This window comes from Sinocyclocheilus anshuiensis, unplaced genomic scaffold (assembly GCF_001515605.1).
Source record: "Sinocyclocheilus anshuiensis isolate Anshui unplaced genomic scaffold, SAMN03320099.WGS_v1.1 scaffold454, whole genome shotgun sequence".
NCBI classification, from domain to species: Eukaryota; Metazoa; Chordata; class Actinopteri; order Cypriniformes; family Cyprinidae; genus Sinocyclocheilus; species Sinocyclocheilus anshuiensis.
Window position 1 is genome coordinate 4,505,781 of NW_015548217.1, and position 20,929 is coordinate 4,526,709.

General features: G+C 38.0%; 1 protein-coding gene across 26 annotated transcripts in view; it reads right to left on the minus strand.

Moving 5' to 3' along the window:
• The window catches only part of LOC107654059 (ankyrin-3-like), a 164,097-nt gene that overhangs the window by 63,632 nt on the left and 79,536 nt on the right, over positions 1 to 20,929 (minus strand). For 20 of the 26 annotated variants that reach the window (XM_016440959.1, XM_016440961.1, XM_016440975.1 and 17 more), the window contains exons 2-14: positions 19,605 to 19,706; positions 17,253 to 17,351; positions 16,740 to 16,838; positions 13,741 to 13,839; positions 11,967 to 12,152; positions 11,557 to 11,580; positions 8,817 to 8,915; positions 7,297 to 7,395; positions 5,977 to 6,075; positions 4,412 to 4,609; positions 2,925 to 3,023; positions 1,839 to 1,937; positions 1,233 to 1,331 (exon numbers count right to left, since the gene is read on the minus strand). In XM_016440959.1, coding sequence (XP_016296445.1) covers positions 1,233 to 1,331; positions 1,839 to 1,937; positions 2,925 to 3,023; positions 4,412 to 4,609; positions 5,977 to 6,075; positions 7,297 to 7,395; positions 8,817 to 8,915; positions 11,557 to 11,580; positions 11,967 to 12,152; positions 13,741 to 13,839; positions 16,740 to 16,838; positions 17,253 to 17,351; positions 19,605 to 19,706 — 1,401 coding nt within the window. The remainder of the gene's footprint in view (positions 1 to 1,232; positions 1,332 to 1,838; positions 1,938 to 2,924; positions 3,024 to 4,411; positions 4,610 to 5,976; positions 6,076 to 7,296; positions 7,396 to 8,816; positions 8,916 to 11,556; positions 11,581 to 11,966; positions 12,153 to 13,740; positions 13,840 to 16,739; positions 16,839 to 17,252; positions 17,352 to 19,604; positions 19,707 to 20,929) is intronic. The other 6 variants (XM_016440969.1, XM_016440968.1, XM_016440964.1 and 3 more) reach the window with 1 other exon arrangement.

The following is a 20,929-nucleotide window of genomic DNA, read 5'->3' on the forward strand; positions in this document are numbered from 1 at the left end:
GTTCAGCGTGTATATGTGAACAAATCATGTCATCTCAGACCCCCCTAAAAGGACCCAAAAGCGAACCGTACTCAGACCACCTCCGGAGGTGGTCTGAGTACGGTTCGTTTGTGGGTCCGTTTGTAGTTCGATATCTTCGTGATATGCGAAAGCAATGAGATCCCGGTCCGCTTTGCGTTTCGACATGTGTACCTGGAGGCTTGCCATACCTGCAACCATGTTACGTCACTGCTGTAACAACAGAAAAATCTTTTCACCATGGCAGGTCGTGGGGTTGTGTGGTCCCAGGAGGAGAGTTGTGCACTTATTGAAATTTGGAAAGATGATTACATTAAACGCCAACTCTCCTCAACCCATAAAAACATAAAAGTGTTTCTTTTGTTTGCCCAAAAAATGAAGGAAATGTTTGTCATTTGCTTCAAAATGTGCCACATCCATGTGATGACAACATGTGAAGACGCCATCTTGCATACCCAAAATCCACTGCTGCACAGAAAGCTGGGGTCTGAGTTCTTATAAAGTTGTGGTGTGAACAAGAAAGGGTCTGAGATCTCTTCATTGCTGAAGAGGACCAAAAAAAAACTGGGTTCTCTTTTGAGTCCACTAGATTGTGAACACCAAAAGGACTGAGGTCACTTTCGGCTGGTTCCCTTTAAGTGAACTGGGTTTGGTTCTTTTAAAATGAACTATATGTGAAAACACCCTAAGTGACAGCAGTGTAATATACAGTACCTATACTGCTATCTACACTGACAATATGACCCAAACAATAAAATAAAAACAGAAAATCACTCACTGCTCTTGAATGAATAATTTCTGTAGCTCCAATAAGAAGACATTTCTCATTTGAATGTTGCTTTTAAATGAGCGTGAAGATAAACATGGCGGATTTTGTGCGGCTCACTCAGGGCGGGGTCTCTGCTAATACGGCAGTGTCCGTCAACATTCGTGGGCGGGGCTTGTAAAATGTGGCGTCACGTTTTACGGACTCTGCGAACAGCTTGTTCTGAGACACTGCGTATGATTTATGAAGATTAAAAAAAAAAACAGAGTGGCTGGATTTTTATCATTACAAGGTGGCTGTGTACACACATTTATATTCAAACAACACGTAAAAGTGAATGTTTCATAATAGTTGCCCTTTAACACGAAGGGTTATGGCTTCATTCAAATCGCTCTCTTTGCAAACACCAATAAAGCAGCACATACTTAGATTCATATCTCTCACTCACCTTGGCTTTAGCGTCCACATCTGCTCCATTCGCCACCAGGAATTTCACCACGTTTGCCTGTCCTGCCCTGGCAGCCATATGAAGTGCCGTCTCTCCCCTCTAAAACACACACAGAGGAAGCTTCTGGAAAAAAGGTACTACTGTGTTTGGACAGTAAGCCTTTGTGTGTGCACAGCTCTTTCATCAGTCTCGGCCCCTCTGCCCAAACCGTCTTGCTTTCTTTGTTTTGACACTCTCGGTGGGCTGCACCCCAACAAAGCTTAAAGCATGTTTCTACGGTAACAGTGGCTCGCTGTTGGCCCACCGTCTGTCTGATGGGGAACAGTCGAGCATGATTACAGTCTGACTGTACTCTAATTACAGTAGACTAAGGAGCTCCAACCTGCGGTCAGACGTATGTTTAAGCACATGGACGGAGACTGTTATTACCCTAAAAGGCTTTATGAAACGGGAGACCAAACCAATGTGGCAAGCAATGACACGTTCCAGAGAGGAACATGGCTGGACTCTGGGGCTTCGCTAAAATGTTTTGTTTTACTTTGTTTTTCATTATCAAAAGGAAATGGTTTGTTTGGCGCTGGTGGGCTTGGGGACGGCTGTACTCACCACATTCATCGTGTTAGGAGACGCTCCGTGATTTGTCAACTGAGTCACAATGTTTTCATGGCCCATAAAAGCGGCCACATGAATCGGCGTGAGTCCAGACTGCCAGAGACACAGAAATATGCAGCTTTGAAGCACTGGGAACTGCATGCTAAAGCAAATATTATCTCATTTCAAAACGCACATGTTGTTGTTCAAAACAACAGCATATCTGATTGAAACGTCTAACTCTATTGTGAAATGCTTCATTGCAATGTATGAAAACACATCTCTGCCTCAGATTAAAGATAAACTAAGCTGAGAAATAAAGTTGCAGTTGTGAGATACTGTAAATAAAGTTGCAATTTCAAGAAATAGTCACAATGACCAGAAACAACTGCAAGATTTAAAAGCCACAATGCCAGATATAAAGTCACATTGTGAGTTTAAAGTTGAAATTATAAGAAACTAAGTAGCAGTTTTGATATATAAAGTCACATTGCAAGATATAAACTGACTGTCGAACATAAATTCATAAATTCAATTACATAATATAAAGTTACAGTTGGCAGATATCAGCCACACTATAGTGACAATTGTGAGCTATAACGTTGCAAAAAAAATTTTTTGAGACAAAAACAGGCTTTGTAATCTCATTTAACAGCACAATATTTCCATCTGGGGCAGAGGAGCAACTGGAAAAGTAGGAGGGACACTTTATAAACCTTATCAACTTTGCTCATGAATATTATTTAGGTGCCATAACATTCATATTTAGCTGATTGGTAAAATGCAGGTAAATGGGCCAAAGCTTGCTTGTTCTGAAAATGCAGCCGGCTGGTCTTAAAGTCATAGTTCTTTAAATAATATGCAAGCCAAATAAAACCCTAAATAAATAATTATGTGCTAAAAAGTGGGGGAGACATGTCCCTCCATTTATAATGGTTGCTACATCTGGTTTTCACACACACAACCAACATTTCTTACAAAAACATAAGCAAAGTTTCTTCCATTCAGAGTTATTAAGCTGTTGAGATCAAAGTGCATGGTAAAGCAAGCTCTGCAAATGTACAGTAGATATTCAGAAAAAAAAAAATCTTGCTCTCTCACCTCAGTCACAGCCTGAATGGATGCTCCGTGTTTCAGCAGCAGCTCCATCACTTTAATCCTGTTCTTCTTGCAAGCGATGTGAAGTGGTGTAAAACCATTCTACAGGGAGAGAAAAAGAGATTCTGGTGGCTTTTACTCCAGCTTACTAATGAAAATCTGGTTGCTTTCTGCCCGTAACCAGATGACTGAAGAGTTAACAAAGCTTTGTTTCCAGACGAATGAAACACGTGGCTTCTGCTGCTCAATGCTTGGCAGACTTGTCTTTCTACAGTTTTCGTTCTTTCTTCCTTTTTTCCTCATAAACTGCAGAGACACGCCCGTTCTGTAACCATTACTTCAGAGCATGACAGTATTCACTGTGCTCTTTGCCAAAAGAGGCTTTTTACAGATCGCCATGGTGCTGTGCAGAAACAAAACATGTTACATGTCATAACCTTCCCTCCAAGTGCTCACATATAAAATTTGGAGGGTACCATCTAAGGTGGAAGCAAAAAGGGGGAAAAAAAAGGAATTCTGGGATTTTACGAGACTAGTAAGCTCTGTTTTTTACCTAAAGCCAAAGGGGGAAAAAAAAGGAATTCTGGGATTTTACGAGACTAGTAAGCTCTGTTTTTTACCTCAGTGACCACATTTAAGTAGAAAGTTTTCCTGAATCAACACAACATTTCTCTCAGCTAATCAGAGTTTGGGTTTGAACTACAATAACATCTGATTGTTTGATTGTATTCTGTAAAAAATGAAGTTGTAAAAAAACATAAGAACTAAAAATACATTATTGTATTATTGGGGTATGTTTTACAAGAAAATACTGTTGTATTTCAGGTCTCCTACTTTAAAATCTTATGTTTAACTCAATGTGTTACTTGCTGTTTCTTTGAAATTGTTTGTGAAATTTCTAAGTGAAAATTGTTTTTACATCAATCTTTTTTCAGTGTATTGTTTTTTTCCCCCATGCCAGTCTATTACTGTGAAATATTGAATTTAAGATAAACTAGTCACTAAACAAAAAAAACACTGCTCACTTTACATCAGTCAGTTAGGTGGTCTTTTATCCCTATTAAAAGGGATAATTCACCCAAAAATGAAAATTCTGTCATCATTTAATCACCCTCCACTTTTTCCAAATCTGTACGAGTTTCTTTTTTCTGCTGAACACAAAATAAGAATGTTGGCTGACGGTAGCCATTGACTTCCATAGTATTTTTCCATACTATGGAAGTCAAAGGCTACCATCAACTGTTTGGTTACCAATCGTCTTTAAAATGCTCAACAACAGCTTTAAGAAACTCATACAGGTTTGGAACAAATTGAGGATGAGTAAATGACAGAATTTACTCTTGGCCTAAATGTTGTAAAGTGCACCCAGCCTTATGCCTATAGTCAAAAGGTCTGGCTATGGGAGACTATGATTAGGGAATATTGTTAGTTAGACAGGATCAAAAAAGAAACTGATCCAGAAACATTATACCTGTCAACTCAAGACTCACCAGTGCTTTGGCATTAGGATTGGCCTTCTTGTCCACAAGGACCTGGGCAACTTTGTAGTGTCCGCAGTGTGCAGCGACGTGCAGGGCTGTCAGATAATCGTTGGTGACGTCGTCCACGGGCACGTTGTGATGAAGCAAGAGCTGAACGCAGTTCAGATGATCTCCTTGCGTGGCCATGTGCAACGGTGAAAGACCGTTCTGTTGAAACACGCAACAATCTAGGTTATGCTGAAATTAAATAACTGAAGAACTTTCACTTCTCTATTCTCTATTTTGTAGGAATCACAGATGCATCAAAAAATCTTTCTAAGAATTCAGAGAAGCAAATGTAAACTTATAAAATATAATAGAGCCATAATCCCCCCTCAAAAAGGACATCTGGGGTAAAAGAACAGCGAGAGAGTATTTATACGTCACTATTTGTACTAAAACAATTGCTCCATTGTGACACTAATCGGCTGGGATATTATCTAATTTGGCGAGAAGTCTGTGACCATGTTTTGCTTTGCTTTCGGATTCCAGGAAAGTGTTCAGTGATGCAATGGAAAAACAAGAAAAAATGATAGTCACATCTGCATACACTTAAAGGAGCAGTTCATTCAAAAATGATGTCATTCACTTGCCATCATGTCATTCCAAGCCCATACAACCCTTACTAGAACACAAAAAAAAGTTGGTTTAAAAGTCGAGGTTTCAAAGACAATTTGCAATATTTGCATTCATGCATTTAGCAGACTCTTTGATCCAAAGCGACTTACAAAAGAGTAATAAAAGCAGTTTGTGTGAGTGTGTACAGTAAGTGCATTGGTTTATGGGTGTGGGGTGGTTAAGTGCTTGCAGAAGTGGTGTGTCTTCAGCTGCTTTTTGAAATTTGTGATGTTCTCAGCAGTTCAAGATTGGCAGTTCATTCCACCAGAGAGGGTGAAGGTTTTGGAAAGTGACTTTTTTCCTGGTTGTTTTTTATCCATATTATTATAGATTTGACTGCACTGACACTATTGGAAAAGAACAAAACTTCAGCTGAACTGAGCTGAACAATAACACTAACTTTGTAACACTGACATAGTTATTGAACAGAACTGAATCAACACTGAAGTGACTGTAGATCTGCTTATAGAATTAACATTGAACTAAATTGAGCTGAATAATAACACTATTGTCTTCTGTAGAGGAAAAAAAATAATTTTGCTTCATTTAGGAATTTTGCAACATTAACATTGCTATTTTCCTGTTTATTACGGTAAAGCTGCTTTAAAACAAACTGTATTGTATAAAGTGCTATATAAATAAAACTGACTCGACAAATAAGGTAATAGCAAAATGTGCAATCTGCACTTTTCCATATAACAAAAGTGTACAGACAAAACCATTTCATTTTTGCTTTCAGCATTTTATTCTGTTTGGTACGCACATTTCATGTTTACTTTATATACCGAAAAGAGCAGCATGAACATTCTTCAAAATATCTCCTTTTGTGTTCCACAGAAGAGGTTTGGAAAGACATGAGAGTGAGTAAATGATGACAGAATATGCGTTTTCTTTAAGTGCAGAACACCATATCTAACCTTTGTCTTAGAGAGGATGGGTGCTCCACGGTCTAGTAACATCTCAACTACTTGCTCATGACCACTCCTTGCTCCACAATGTAAAGGTGTCAGACCGTCCTGGAGATTTGAAAACAAGCACACATATATTACACACTGCCAGACTCTGCAATCATCAGCCATCATTAACATTACAATCCCTCCCATGTGACATGTGCCAATATGTCAAATACACAATGAAAGACAGCATTCCTCTACTGGAGACAGAGAAGAGCGCAACATCTGTATGCAATTTCTCTTCAACAGTGGTGCCAAACACATGTAACCTGAGGGCTGCGGTTGTTATCATTTATTCAAATCAAACGGCATGTATCCCTGAATTATCCCTTCCAAATAAATTCCCTTTTCATCTTGTGTTTCTAAGAAAGCAGCTGAAAATGGCCACAAATGAACAGCAACTGAATTAGTTTCCTCTGAAACTTAAAGGGGTCATATGATGCTATTTTAAAGATCATTATTTTGTGTATTTGGTGTAACAGAATATGTTGACATGCTTTAATGTTCAAAAAACACATTATTTTTCAAATACTGTACATTATTGTAGGTCCTCTATGCCCCACCTCTCTCAAACGCGTTGTTTTCAACAAAGCCCCCTCCTTTTAGACAAGCACAGTCTTCTCTGATTGGCCAGCTGACCCAGTGCATTGTTCAAACTGTCATCCACAATATGCGTTGCACAAATTCAAACATCTGGGTTGTGCTGTTCTGTTGTAAATAAATCTTAACCAATGATTCCTAATTGCATCTACTTCCTGAAGGCCAAATAAAGTGCTTTTGCTTTCGCACTGAAATACACAGTGTCTCCCTGACATGGCTGCATCAACACTACTGCTGTTCCTGAAACCACGCCTTCTTTCTTTGCGTGCACATTTGGGCGGCATTATGCTAATATTTCCACATAGTGACGTAGATATGTGGGGGCGTGTTAGAACGAGCCGTTTTAGGTAGGTGTGGTTGACTCTTAACTTTTATAAAGAATATCTCTTTGGATTTGAGACTTTAGTCTTTGCAACTTTACAGATCTTCTTTATGCACCAAGAGCTTGTAACACTCCAAAGAGAAAGGAAAACTTGAAATCGCATCATATGACCCCTTTAATATGTAATTTGTTCATAAATTACAGCTTTTTTCTTTCCAAGTCTTTCTTGACTATAGAATCTATACATGCCGTTGTGAAATAAATGCAATGGGGAAAACCATGTGCTCACTTCCTCTGATGAGTTAAATATAGAGCTGGAAAAGAAAGACGGTCTGTGTGGTTCGACTGCATGCGGCACTGACCTTGGTTTTGGCGTCGATTCGGGCTCCTCTCTCCAGCAGCAGCCTGACCATGTTGGCATTTCCTCTTTTCGATGCCACATGGAGAGGTGTGATGTCATTCTGCCACAATAAAAAGACAAAACTAATAGTCAGACACATAATCAAGTTCAAAAGAACAAGGTTGATTACATGGAAACACATACTATATTGGTTGTTGTGTGACTGTATTAGAATTGGCATTTTCTTTGCATATCTGATGAACTAATAATGAATTTTCGATAGCAAAAGCTATTTTAAAAGGAGGAATTTCTATAATTATTTCATTGAAAAATTGTGCACTTTCCCATTAAACATCACTTATTTTTGTTAAATCACTGTTTTATTAGTCAGAAAACAGAATTTTTCAGTTAAAATGTCCTTTTAAGGGAAAATGGACAAACTCTATGGTTGTTGTTGTGTTAAAAATGTATTGTGTGTTTTTCAGAGTTTCAGTAATTGTACTCCATGTAAACTAAACTAATGCTACTACAAACATCAAAAAACACAATGGCTTAATAATATTATTTAATAGCAGCAAATATTATGTACACAAAATTGCTGAAATGAAAACTTAATTTTCATTGTAAATGTTTATTATTCATCGAAAAGGAAGTCAGCAATCACAAGGAGTAGAAAACCTGTAGTAATCTGTAGACAAATCTGCAGTAATCTGTACCAATCAAAAGCATGCATTAATGTTTCAACAGAGATTGTTTTATTTTACTACTGTATATTTACTGTATATTAAAAAAAAACAGTAAACTGATGGTGTGAGGTTGAATTATGCCAATCCTCTAAAACCATACATACATTAATACAGTATTCAATAATAGTATCTCTAAATCTGTTTACTTTGAATATAGGCTGGTTTTTATTGTTTCTTAATTTGTCTGCATGTGTGACAATATGTTGCTGATGGAATATAAGCATCTTTGGTGGACAATATGTGTTCCATCTTAGAGATTTTTAATAATGTCGCACAAATAAGGGATTCTGTCCATAGCTGCAGTGGCACAAATGAAGCACACAGCGTCATACTGTAGACACTGTAGTATTGGACCACACCACCCTCTAGTGATAGCTTACAAAATCTCTAATTTACTATGACAGACTGCTTAGCGTTTTATAAAACATGGTGGACCCCACTGAGTCTGATGTGAGGCATCGTGGGAGCAATGTTATGTCACTTATGTTATGCTAAAACTGTGTGGGACTGAATATTTGAATACACGATAGTGGATGCTTTGACACAGATGGATGTAGTATATTCCACAACATTTCCGGAAACACAAAATTTTCGGGAACTTTCCAAAGATCCCTGGAATATTCCAAAAAAATCCTGGAAAGTTTCCAAACTTTTTGGAATGTTTCCGAAATTTACTGGAAATCTTCCACCTTTTTGCAACCCTAATAGAGAATGACCCTGTTCTGACCCCAGTGTAGTTCATAATACTCTGCACTCCACTCTTACGGAATCCTTCAGCTGGAGTTCATGTCCTTACCCTCGCCTTGAAGTCTACGGCAGCCCCGCGGTTCAGAAGCAGGGTCGCTACGTTGATATTACCGTAATGAGCCGCAATGTGGAGAGGGGTGAAGCCACTCTGGAGAGGGACAGAGAGAAATAGAGCACAGGGGTCAAAATGTCACATACAGAACTCTGAAGGCCCTGACCTCAAGTCACCTGACCTGACCTCATCCATATGAAAAGACGACCCCAGGCCAGGCGTGGTGCAGTAAATCAGTAAAACAGATCTACACAGATCTACACAACACTGAGGGAAGGCGCATCCTTCACTTGATCCCTCAATCTGGCTGATTAATTCTTTTACTTTGGTTTGAACATTAGGTTTAATTTCTTTACTTTAATCTTTAATGTTTAATCCAATACTTTAATCTCTCTGTTTACACACCATGCTGTGGTTGCAATACATGGGAGGGTTTTCCATTTTAAAGGATGTGCTTTCCTCAGATATACAAAGCCTTTATAACAGCAACCTTCAGCCCAAATCTGAATTAACATTTACATACAAAGCTTTAGTGGAGGTGAATCCATGATGTTATGTGTGCAAACATGCATACAGTGCACTGCATTTAACAATGTGCTGTTAAAACATCAAAAATCAGTTTCTCTAACTATAATCACAAATATGATTTTAATTATTTGAAAGCAAATTGCAGCACGTTATTGAGCCATATACAGTATAGTAAACAATAGTTTTAAAATAGTCAGTAGGCCACTGTAAATTTGAGAGAGCAGTTGAGCTGTAGCTGTAGATGAATATCATACTATTATTCTCAGTTTTGTAAGTGATTAATACTGTATTTAAGTTACATATCATGCAGTGCAAATCAAAGCTGTTAAGTTGCAAGAGAGCTGGAAGAAATCTGGAAGCCATGCTGACTGTGAAGAGAAGAGAAGAGAAGAGAAGAGAAGAGAAGAGAAGAGAAGAGAAGAGAAGAGAAGAGAAGAGAAGGGAAGAGAAGAGAAGAGAAGAGAAGAGAAGAGAAGAGAAGAGAAGAGAAGAGAAGAGAAGAGAAGAGAAGAGAAGAGAAGAGAAGAGAAGAGAAGAGAAGAGAAGAGAAGAGAAGAGAAGAGAAGAGAAGAGAAGAGAAGAGAAGAGAAGAGAAGAGAAGAGAAGAGAAGAGAAGAGAAGAGAAGAGAAGAGAAGAAATAATTTTTTGGACTTTTCTCTTGTCTCAAAATGAGAGAAGTGATGAAACAATATTAAATAAGAAGAGACGAAACAAGAAGAAATTAACAGAAATGAGAATAGAGATGAGACGAGACAAGACAAAATCAGAAAAGAAAAGAAACAAAACAAAACAAAACAAAACAAAACAAGATGGAATAAGAGAAGAAATAGTATGAAAAAAACAAGTAGAGAAAACAAATAAAGACAAGAGACAAATCAAGAAAGACAAAATGAAAAAAGTGATAAAAGTATTAAATGAGAGGAGATGAGACAGGAAAAGAAAAGAAGAAATGAAACAGATAAAGCATGATGTCAAGAGATAAGAAGAGACGGAATGAGTAGAATAGAGGTGTAAAAACAGAAGAGAAGAGAAAAGATTAGACAATCCAGATAAGAAGGAGAGATGAAACAACAAAATGAAATCAAAGGAAATTAAATAACAAGTAAAGAGAACAAAGAAATTAAACAAGAAGAGAGTACAGGAGAAAAGAAATGAAGAGATGAAAGTAGAAGAGAAGAGAAGGTCAGTAACTCTTTCTGCTGACACCTGCTAGGAGGGGAATGTCATGCACGAGATGGGACGAATGCTCTGCAGCTGAGAAGTCTGATTCTATGCTACGTTCTTCAGGACAGTAAGAGATGTCTGGGCTTTGGTCTAAAAGGGCATTTAGATTTATAGTTGAAAGTAGTTGAAGTATAAAGCATATTCTGAAAATTCAAGCTGGTTTTAACGTGAAGGCTCAGCACACTATTCTGATCGCCAGAATATGTTGTGTTTTGGGATATTTGTGTGCAAGCTTCTTTGCTACACTAACCACTAAAGGTCTCTGCACACTGAGTCCGAATTTTTCGTCCGAAATGTTCGCACGTTGAAAAATAAATACGACCTCACATTGTGCCTCCAAAACTTTCGGCCGTCATAAAAAAATTCGGACCAGGTTCGATTTTCTGCGTTTTCGCATCCGTAGCAAGCATTTTGATAGGAAAGGATGACGAATACGAAAAAAACGGAAAAACGCATACGAAAGTTTCGGACTCAGTGTGCAAGGACCTTAAGACTTGATCAAACGGTTTTATTAGGTACTGTAAGGTAACAGCATGACTTTATTGGTCCATCAGCTGGACCAGAACCAAACCAGCATAAGCCAGTTGGAACAGCACAGACATTTGGGTCAAAACTATTCCAGTTTAATATACAGAAACAACCAGCGGGCCACTGGTAGGTTGACTTCTTGAGCAGGACTATCTGTGCGACCAATGGCAAATGTCGGAAAACACACAATCATGATCTTGCAATTCCATTTGGTGCCACTAGTGGCACAGAAATTACACACACAAAACAAAAAACTCTCTCAGCTGCAGACCTCGCCCGGCTAAACCAGAGTGTTTCCTCTCCATGCTAGTTTTCCGCTGCCCGTTAGTAATAGAAGCGCCAATTTACTGAGACAAAAAAGCAATGAGCAGGGGCAGGAGGGGATGGGGCAGCAGCCACAGCAGCAGTGTGATGTGGGGGCGCTTTGTGAGGTGTGTAACATTTGTACATGTATACCTCTGTCGTTCTATTCACCATCATCTAGAAGGACCACCAGAGCGGGAGGAGAAAGAATGGTCTGATTAGTGTTCACAAAGTCACAATGGGAGCATCAAGCTGTACGGTGGCTACATCGTGAGGGAGAGCGACAAACCACACATCACACGACACCACAAGGGCTTAACTGGATGGTGCATCTACTAGCATTTGCTTAAACTGGCGTGTGATAGAAGATGACGTTTTAAGGAAATTTACAATGAGCATCTCCCATCATGCACCACTGAATTACAGCCACCACAATGTCTGTTTAGATGTATATTGTGTTAACTCCAAAAGACGATAATCATCCGATGTGTTTGAATGGAAAGCACCATCAAGTTCTAGATCTAAACTAATGGAAAGCCTTGACTGTATATTGATGGAGGTACCTTGGATTCGACATCTGCATTGTGGTCGTTCTGCAGGAGCAGCGCCGCTGCTTTGGTGTCGTCCTTACGGGCGGCGATGTGCAGGGCAGGTAGCCGCACCTTCCCCTTGGTGTCGTTCTCCAGGAGCAGAGACACCACCTGATCATGACCCTGCTGGAGAGCTACGGCCAGTGGAGTAAAACCATCCTACAAGCACACAACGCAAGAATCCTTGAGTAGTCCAAAGAGAAGTAAATCTTAAAGGTAAACTACAGAACTCTGGGCTCTCCATCTGTGGTGGCAACATTCAAATTTTCTAAATAAAAATAATCTTTATACAAGAATATAAAATATCAATCATATCTTGAGAAAAACACAAAATATATTAATATATGACTGTGTCAGCACACTTCCAGTTAATGACAGAATGTTTAATAAGAGCAAAAATCTTTGATAATTCTCAGAGAACAGCTTGACATCAAAATGCTGTAATGCATGTAATCTTTTTACGGTTTAAAGGGGTCATATGATGCGATTTCAATTTTTCCTTTCTCTTTGGAGTGTTACAAGCTCTTGGTGCATAAAGAAGATCTGTAAAGTTGCAAAGACTAAAGTCTCAAATCCAAAGAGATATTCTTTATAAAAGTTAAAGAGTCAACCATGCCTACCTAAAACGGCTCGTTCGAACACGCCCCCACATGTCTACGTCACAATGTGGGAAGATTTGCATAACGCCGCCCAAATGTTCACGCAAAGAAAGAAGGTGTAACTTTTATTCTCACTGTAGTATTGTTGCTGCCGCCATGTCGTGAAGACGCTGTGTGTTTTGTTGTGAAAGCGAAACTACTTTGTTTGGCCTTCCAAAAGAGGACGATATCCGCTTCGTCATGCCTAGAGCTGATCCGTGCTGGTTGCTGAGGAAATACATCAACTTCGCGCTGTGGATCGCCGGATCTGCTTTCACCGTGGACGAAGCGGAGTCCAGCCCGGGGTCGTCACCTGTGGTTGCCGCAAGCCCGTAATTATATATATATATAATATAATATATAATCCGTAATTATGTCGCCACTGGATGCAACAAATGCCTCGTTTATAATGGGTTTTAATGTTTTTGTCTCGTCGCTCCGGCCGGACAGGGCATCACAATATGGTAGGGGCGTAACATTTCCGTCACACGCTTGAGGTATTCGGCTAATCACAATGCACTGGATAGCTGGCCAATCACAGCACACCTCGCTTTTCAGCCCGATGAGCTTTGTAAAAATCGACGCGTTTCAGAAAGGCAGGGCATTGAGGAGAAACAATAATGTACAGTATGTGTACTAATGTACACATAGTAATAATGTGTTTTTTGAACCTTAAACCGCATAAACACATTTCATTACACCAAATACACAAAATAATGTTCTTTTTAGCAACATCATATGACCCCATTAAGTCTGAATTTCAAACAGACCTTCATTCTCACCAACATGGATCATTAACATGCAAACAGCTCTTCAAACACTGATGTGTTCTCTGGTGCATAATCACTGTCTGAGTGGCACGAGGGCCTGGTACATTCTCAAGGACAGTGACGTCTGGCACCCTGCTCTGTCATGCACCCACACACACACCACACACACTCCAAGCCAGGCATTCAATACCCTCACTGCGCAACTAGTGCTTGCATGCTGCCTTGAAAAGGACAACAAGGTCACTGTGTATCATTGCTAGAAATACGTTGTTTCAGAGGGCTGCTGGGAATTGCAGTGAGGTAAGTGATGGATGGAGAGGAAGAGAAGGTTATGCTCACCTCTGTGGCAATGCTCTGACTGGATCCATTATCCAGGAGGAATTTGACGACATCCAGGTGGTTTTCCTGGGCAGCCATGTAGAGTGGTGTGAAGCCATTCTGTAGCAGGAACAAAAATGCTTAGTGTGTGTAAATGTGTTTCATTCATATTCTCTTTCACTTTACTGAGCAACTAAACAATCAAATACATCCCACGCTTATCTGTGACTTGAATGCAAGATTAGATCACAGCACTGCCTCTGACATACAGTAGCCTCATCTGCAGGATCTTACTGCAGTGATGCTGATTTCTCTAACAAGTTTAAGATCTTATTTGAAATACATTTAAACTTCAAATATACAGTATGTCTTTTCATTAGAATTTAACAACTGGCTTCTTTTTAATTCATGAGTGTGAACTGAATTGGACACGCCCACAGGAAGTTGAACTGAAATGATAGGAGGAGGAAATGCAGCCAACCAAGAAAAATAAATTTAAATACAAAAGTTTTTACATATACACCATTCATTTTGACTATTTGTTAATTTTTAAGTTCAATATTGAACAAAACATTAAACACAATCAAATGTTGAGTGGGGTATGAGTGGTTATGAATGAATGAATGAAACGCATTTGTCCGTGTTTCACTCCGTCTCGAATCGCGCTCGCGGAAAGCGCTTGAGAAACAGTGTCTCTTCCGTGGCTCGGTACGCTTTCAACTCGTTTTTTTAGTCTCGAGCAAGACTGTACGACATTCCACGTTACATGATTTGACTGATTTTTACATAGAAAGGGCGACAGCGCACCGCATTAACCGCTGGCCAAATTAAAAAACTAAATTAAAATTAAATCATCTTTGAGAGCAAGGGGGCCCCCTGGTGTTTCGGGGGCCCTACACAGCTTGCGTATTTTGCGTATAGGGAGGATCAGCTCTGCTGCTGACATTTCTCACAATGGAAAATTCACAGAATTCTGTGAAAATGTAAGTTAAAAATGTGTACTACTCTCATGAGTGGTTGGGAGTGTAACAAAAAACTCTCTGTTAATCTGTAGAGCTTTCTGTTATGCAAACATAAATTTAGTCTGGGTCTGGGTTTTAGCACTAAAATACAGTACCACAGATGAAAAGAGTCAGCTATAAAAGTAGCTAGCTAGCTAACATTGGCAAATGTGGGGTACACATAGTGTACATAATTTTTTTATATTACGGTGCAAAAAGAATAACCTTGTAAAAATATACTGTTCCAGCAAACCCCTGTAGCAACCTTTTTTTCAAACATATAACAATTTGCAACCAGCCTCCTCATTTACCAAGCGAGTGTCTTTATTTTAAGCACTGGAGTGTGAGAAAGCAGAACCAGGCTGCACTTGTGATAAGTTCTGGAGATAAAACATTGTCTGTCTCTAGTCTCCTGCACACGTGTGTTTAATTTTGGACTCCCTGAGGATTGTTTTGGTGACAAGGCAAAAACGCATGCACTACTACAACTATCGACCATACCAGCTCCCAAATCCCAACAGGTTCTCCTCAAAATGGAGACATAAGTAGGTTATATTTAATGCAGCACTTCAAAATTCTTTTAGAGCTGTTTGAGGACAAACTGAGAACTTAAGTATCAGAACTTGCAATGCAACGCTGGAGCAACTCACATTCTCTGGGGCCAAAACAATGGATTTTATCATAAACTGATTTTTATGGTTGGTTTTCTCTTTCTGATCAACCACTGTCAAGACAGAGCAACAGAATCTTTTGAAGAGAATCTTGCTGAAGAAGTTAGTTGTGTGTATCGTGCAACTGTATAAGTAGCTACCTGTACAATACCACATCCAGGTTAATTAGTGGTAGGCTATAAAGTAAAACTAACAAAAAAGTAGCACTGTCTACATTTTTCTGTGGTGTGACATTTTTTTTTAATCGACTGTTTTCAACTTTTTATTGTTGAGTTTTAATACTGTGACCTGGTTCAATCATTCAAAACTCCTCATAGTATTGTAATAAATTATATAATCTGAAAAAGTTACCATTTTAAAAGATGTCGCGTTGTCGCCTCATTTTAAAGCTTCAGAGTAGTTAGTTTTATTTTCAAATGTTTTATGTTATTTATGTAGCTAACCATAAGTTAGCTAAGATTAGCTAGTACAGTTATTAGCAGGCCCAAACAAAATCTGCTGATGAATTTGCAATTTGTAGCTAACTACAGTTTGTAGCTAACTATTTTTAGTGTACCTACAGTAAATTACTTTATGAGTAACTTTTAGCTTGGCAAACTAGCTTCACAAATGCTAGGTTCAATGGCATACATTTTTGACTTGTGCAGAGTGCATTTTTATATTAATAGTGTGTTCAAGTCCTCCTGGGATATTCACATTTATGAGTTGGAAAGTGTTTATGATGGAAACTGAAAAATTGGAAATTCGTATTTGCGAGTTGGAAAGTATTTATAACAGAAATAGGAAAATTGGAAAATTGAAACTTCGTATTGACAACATCATTTGCAGTCATATAGCCAGCCGAAGATGACGATGTACCGTTTCTTCAATTTTTTGTTATTTAATTTTTATTTTTTTATTCATAGATTTTTTTATTGTACTTCTACACATGTTGAATAAAAAAGTGCATCAGTTTGTTTTGCTTTTTTATGTTTTTATTTAATTTATGAAGGTGCTGTAAATTGAACCATTATACTGTATTTTCTATGGTAATTGTACATTGCTACTGTATTTTGTACATGCTACTTTTTACTTCTAGATGGAAAAAAATAATTTCATTAATTTCAACAGTTTCTGTCAATACAGATGCTACATCTATTGCATTCACCATATTTTCTCATTGACATGACCCCAAATAAGAAAAGTTTCCCAGCCATAATTATGACTTTGAGGTGGCATTCATGTGTGTTCAAATTGTAAATGCATAAAGTGCGTAAATACTATTTTACTCACATGAATTGAATGCACCATAAGAATGGAAGTGTTTTACAGTAAAAGCCACTCATGCTTTTTCAAACGCTGACTATACCTGAGACTGGGTGTTGATATTTGCTCCGTTATTCACGAGTTCCTTGACAACATCCACCTGTCCAGCGAGTGATGCTATGTGCAGAGCAGTGTTGCCTTTCTGGAATCAGGAGAACACAAGAGAACAGTTTGACTCAATGTATACAGTGACCCAATATTTTTTCATAGACCAGCTGTGTTTTGAAATGCTTCCTCGCTATTTCTGACACTGTTCTAGTACATAAATATCACTTTGAAGAATCCACTTTTCTTCAGAGTTTCTAAAACCTCTACAGAAATCCTCCTCTTGAAGATCCTCAGCATGAAATAGTAGATCCAGCTCTTGGTAGAGGCTCAAAGTCAACCTGAACATCAGGCAACAGTGACTTTGAAGATTCGCTGATGCTGCAAAATGCCATGCACAGCTGAGTAACACACATCATCTTTAATTCATATGCTCAGTCATCTATACTAGTGCAAATAGTGCATTTATAGTGGTGTGTTATAATATCTGATCTGATGAGGGGAGTCTTACCTTTGTTGCGGCGTCCACAGTTGCACCAAGTTTAATAAGCTCTGCCACAACCTCCACATGGCCTTCTTTAGATGCTAGATGAAGAGCGTTCAACCCATTCTGCATCCAGAGAAACAGATGAATCATGAAAATGCATTCATTAGCTGCTTATTTACATTATTTGGGATTATAAACAGGCATATAAGAGACAGAAAATATTATTTAACAGTCTAAATCAGAATTAGAAAGTCTCAAGGGCCGTGGATATGTTTTTGAAAGAAGTCTCTCATATACTCAACAAGGCTGAATTTATTTGATCCAAAATACAATAACAACAGTGGCTTTGTAAATATTATTATTGTTTTCTATTTTAATATATTCAAAAATGTAATTTATTGATTGAATTAACAACAGCTGCAACAGTAGCCTAGCACTGTGTGCTGCAAAAATGGCGAGAAAGAGTAAAAAGTTGGCTCTTGCGTTGGCTTTTGGAGTTAACGGGGAGGGTAATGTCAGTTCACAACAACTTTGTGGGTGTGCGACATTATACGGGGAAGGAAACAGTAGGCGCCGATTTATGTTTCTGCCGGTGGGTGCAAAAAACGAGCATTTTATTTATTTTTTACACATTTTCACTGTTTCCATGAGTAAATGATAACCGGGCTAAGTTATTATACACATACGCAACAAATGCTTAACATATTTAAACATTCTCATTACTCAGTAATTAATTATACTGGGTGTTAGTTATTTTCTAGAGTAGCCTAGGCTATACTGAATTCACTACACAAAATGTATCTTGCGAGGTGAAATGCATGCAATTACCAACCAAATAATACACACATTCTTTCTATGAGGGTAGCGCTTCACTAAATAAAATTATTTAATAAATACCTGTTTACAAAAAGCACTTATTCGCGTGTCATGTACACAGGACAAAGTTTGAGGGCGCACACGTAATAGGGAGCGCAGAGCCATGATCACTGGTTGGGTTGGATCACTATATGGGAGAGCAAGCCCGCTGCAAGCCAAGAGAATCGTGCTGGCGCCCTCTTGTATGACAATAATGCACTCTCGACATTTTCCATTAAAATAACGCCAAAAACTGCCTCAAATGACCTATAAATGCGAGAATAAAGTTGTAAAAGCTGCAATCCATTTCTTATTGGTTAAAATGAACAGAGATTATCCTGTGTTTTTCCGTGGGTGCTCGACCATTTCCGTGGGTGCTCAGGGATCGGCGCCTATAGTGCTTAAAACAATTTAGTCCAGCAGCTCTGGTTGGATGATGCACGGTTTGCGTCATATTTTAGACTAGACAGAGTTTTGTGCTCATATCATACAAGTCCTTGTGCTCCGTAACTAGTACGATCTATCTACGGGCTATCTTTTCCATTTTTCTTGTTGTTTTTGTTGTTATGGAAACGACTCGCCACTCGCTTGTCATTGGTCAGCTGTCAAAAAGGTGCTTGACGTAGGGCATTTTTTTTTTTAAAAGTTTAACTTTTTTCAACTTGAAAAGACACTGAGCTGCAGAAAAAGACACCGGTGGTGGCGTTTTAAAAAGCGCTCAGGACTTTTTTGAAAACACGGTTTACTCCATAGGATTATAATGTAAAACAGACGCTGGCAGATTCAAAAAAGACGCAACGTGTGAACATAGCCTTAAATGTTAATTTGCAGCTCAATAAATATCAATGTTGAAAACAGGTGCGCTGCTTAACAGATGTGATGAACAAAAAGTTAAAAAGAAGAGCATTTATTTGAAATTGAAATCTTTTGTAAGATTATAATAAATACCTTTACTGGTTATTTTGATCAGTTTTAATCAGAGGCGGACAGTAGTGAAGTATTTTTACTGGAGTGTTTTTCTTTGGAAACTTTTACTTCACTACATTCCAAAGCATAATATCATACTTTTTACTGCACTACATTTCATAAATAAAAGTTGTTGTTTGTTTTACCTTTAATACTTAAGAATATAAAAAATGTAGTACTTTCTTGTACTCAAATAAATCTTTGAATTACTTTTACTTGCGTAAACGTTAGAAAGTAATAGATTTCTAATGTAATTAAGTATTAAATTATATTTAATATGAAACGTAGTGCAGTAAAAAGTACAATATTATGCTTTGGAATGTTGTGAAGTAAAATTTCCTAAAGAAAAACACTGATAAAGTACAGACACTTGAAAAGTACTTTTACAGCAAAGTAAAAATACTTCACTACTGTCCGCCTCTGGTTTTAATGCACCCTTGCTGAATAAACAAATATTAATTTATTTAAAAAAAACATCTTATTGACCCCAGCCTTTAGAATAGTAGTATACAGTGCAAATGAAATATTCATTTTACAAAAACAAAGATGTATGACCTGGTTGCAGATCTTGATGTCCACACCAGACTTTATATAATCGAGGGCCTTCTCAAGGTTTCCAGCTCGGGCCGCTCTGAGGTAACTGGCATTACTGTCAGTCTGAAAGAGAGAGAAATAACAATCAGATCTTTCTCTTCACAACACCTGACTGATCAATAGGAACCAATAACACCATGAGCTGATGCTTTCAATTATCAAGCGAGAGAAGGAAGTCCTCGAAAAAGAAGAAACAAAATTCAATCCATAGCATCATCTGCATCTAAGCAAAAACCTGAAAGATAAAAGAAAGAGATAAAGCATATTATTGCTGGACATGGCAACCACATAGCGACATGCAGACACAGACAAGCACCAAAAAAATCAAACTGTTTTGCTCATGTATCAAGTGCTTTGAGAAGTGAAGTGCAGCTGAGATCTGTAAACGAACGGCTGATCGTGCAGCAGGTCATTGCCAAGAATCCCGCTGCCGCTCCTGTGTCTGATAATGGGCTAGCTGACATTTGTAATAACAGAAACACAAATAAACAGTAATTCTGTGGAAAACTGGCTGTTGTTATGTAAAACAGGGCCTGAGAAAATGTCACAGCTCTAAGAGTGGGATTCCAGAGGCATTCACACAGGAAGTCATCAGCATGAGGAGCAGTAATGGATGCTTTCATCCTGTCAGAGTAAAGACGTCACACACCTGACTAAGCATCATATTATTACTAGTATTACATGAGTGTGCTGCTCATTTCCATCCTCCTCATCATTTTTTTCCATTTGGAAAAGTGGTTTTCTCACACCACGATAATTTCAGCTTCACTTAAAATATATTTGTTTAGGCCTGGGGTTTATAAGAAATGTTGTTTATGATGAATGTAACTATAATTTGTTTGTTTTATGCTTATATATTTCATTCATGCTCTATTTTAAAAACGAAACTAAAGTGGGTACTAAAATGCATGTTTCTAGTGTTTCTTTAAAGGTTTGCTTTACCAGTATTTTACATTATCTATATATGTAATAATAAATTGTGAAATGTGTAAAATGTGTTTTTTTTCTCAACAATGCATATATATGTGAAGAGTTTATTTGCAAAAACAGATAACTCCATTTTTAACAATTTTCAAAAATTATGTTTTTTCATTGTGCATTCCAATTAATCTCGATCAAACTGCAGTTGGGTTATTTTGATTAAGTTAAAAAAGAAAAAAAAATACAGCTAACTAACACAATAAAAGTCAATAAAAACATGATAACATAATAAAAAAATGATTTTTGAAAATTTTAATAAACGGAGTTATCTGTTTTGGCAAATAAACTCTTCATATATATATATA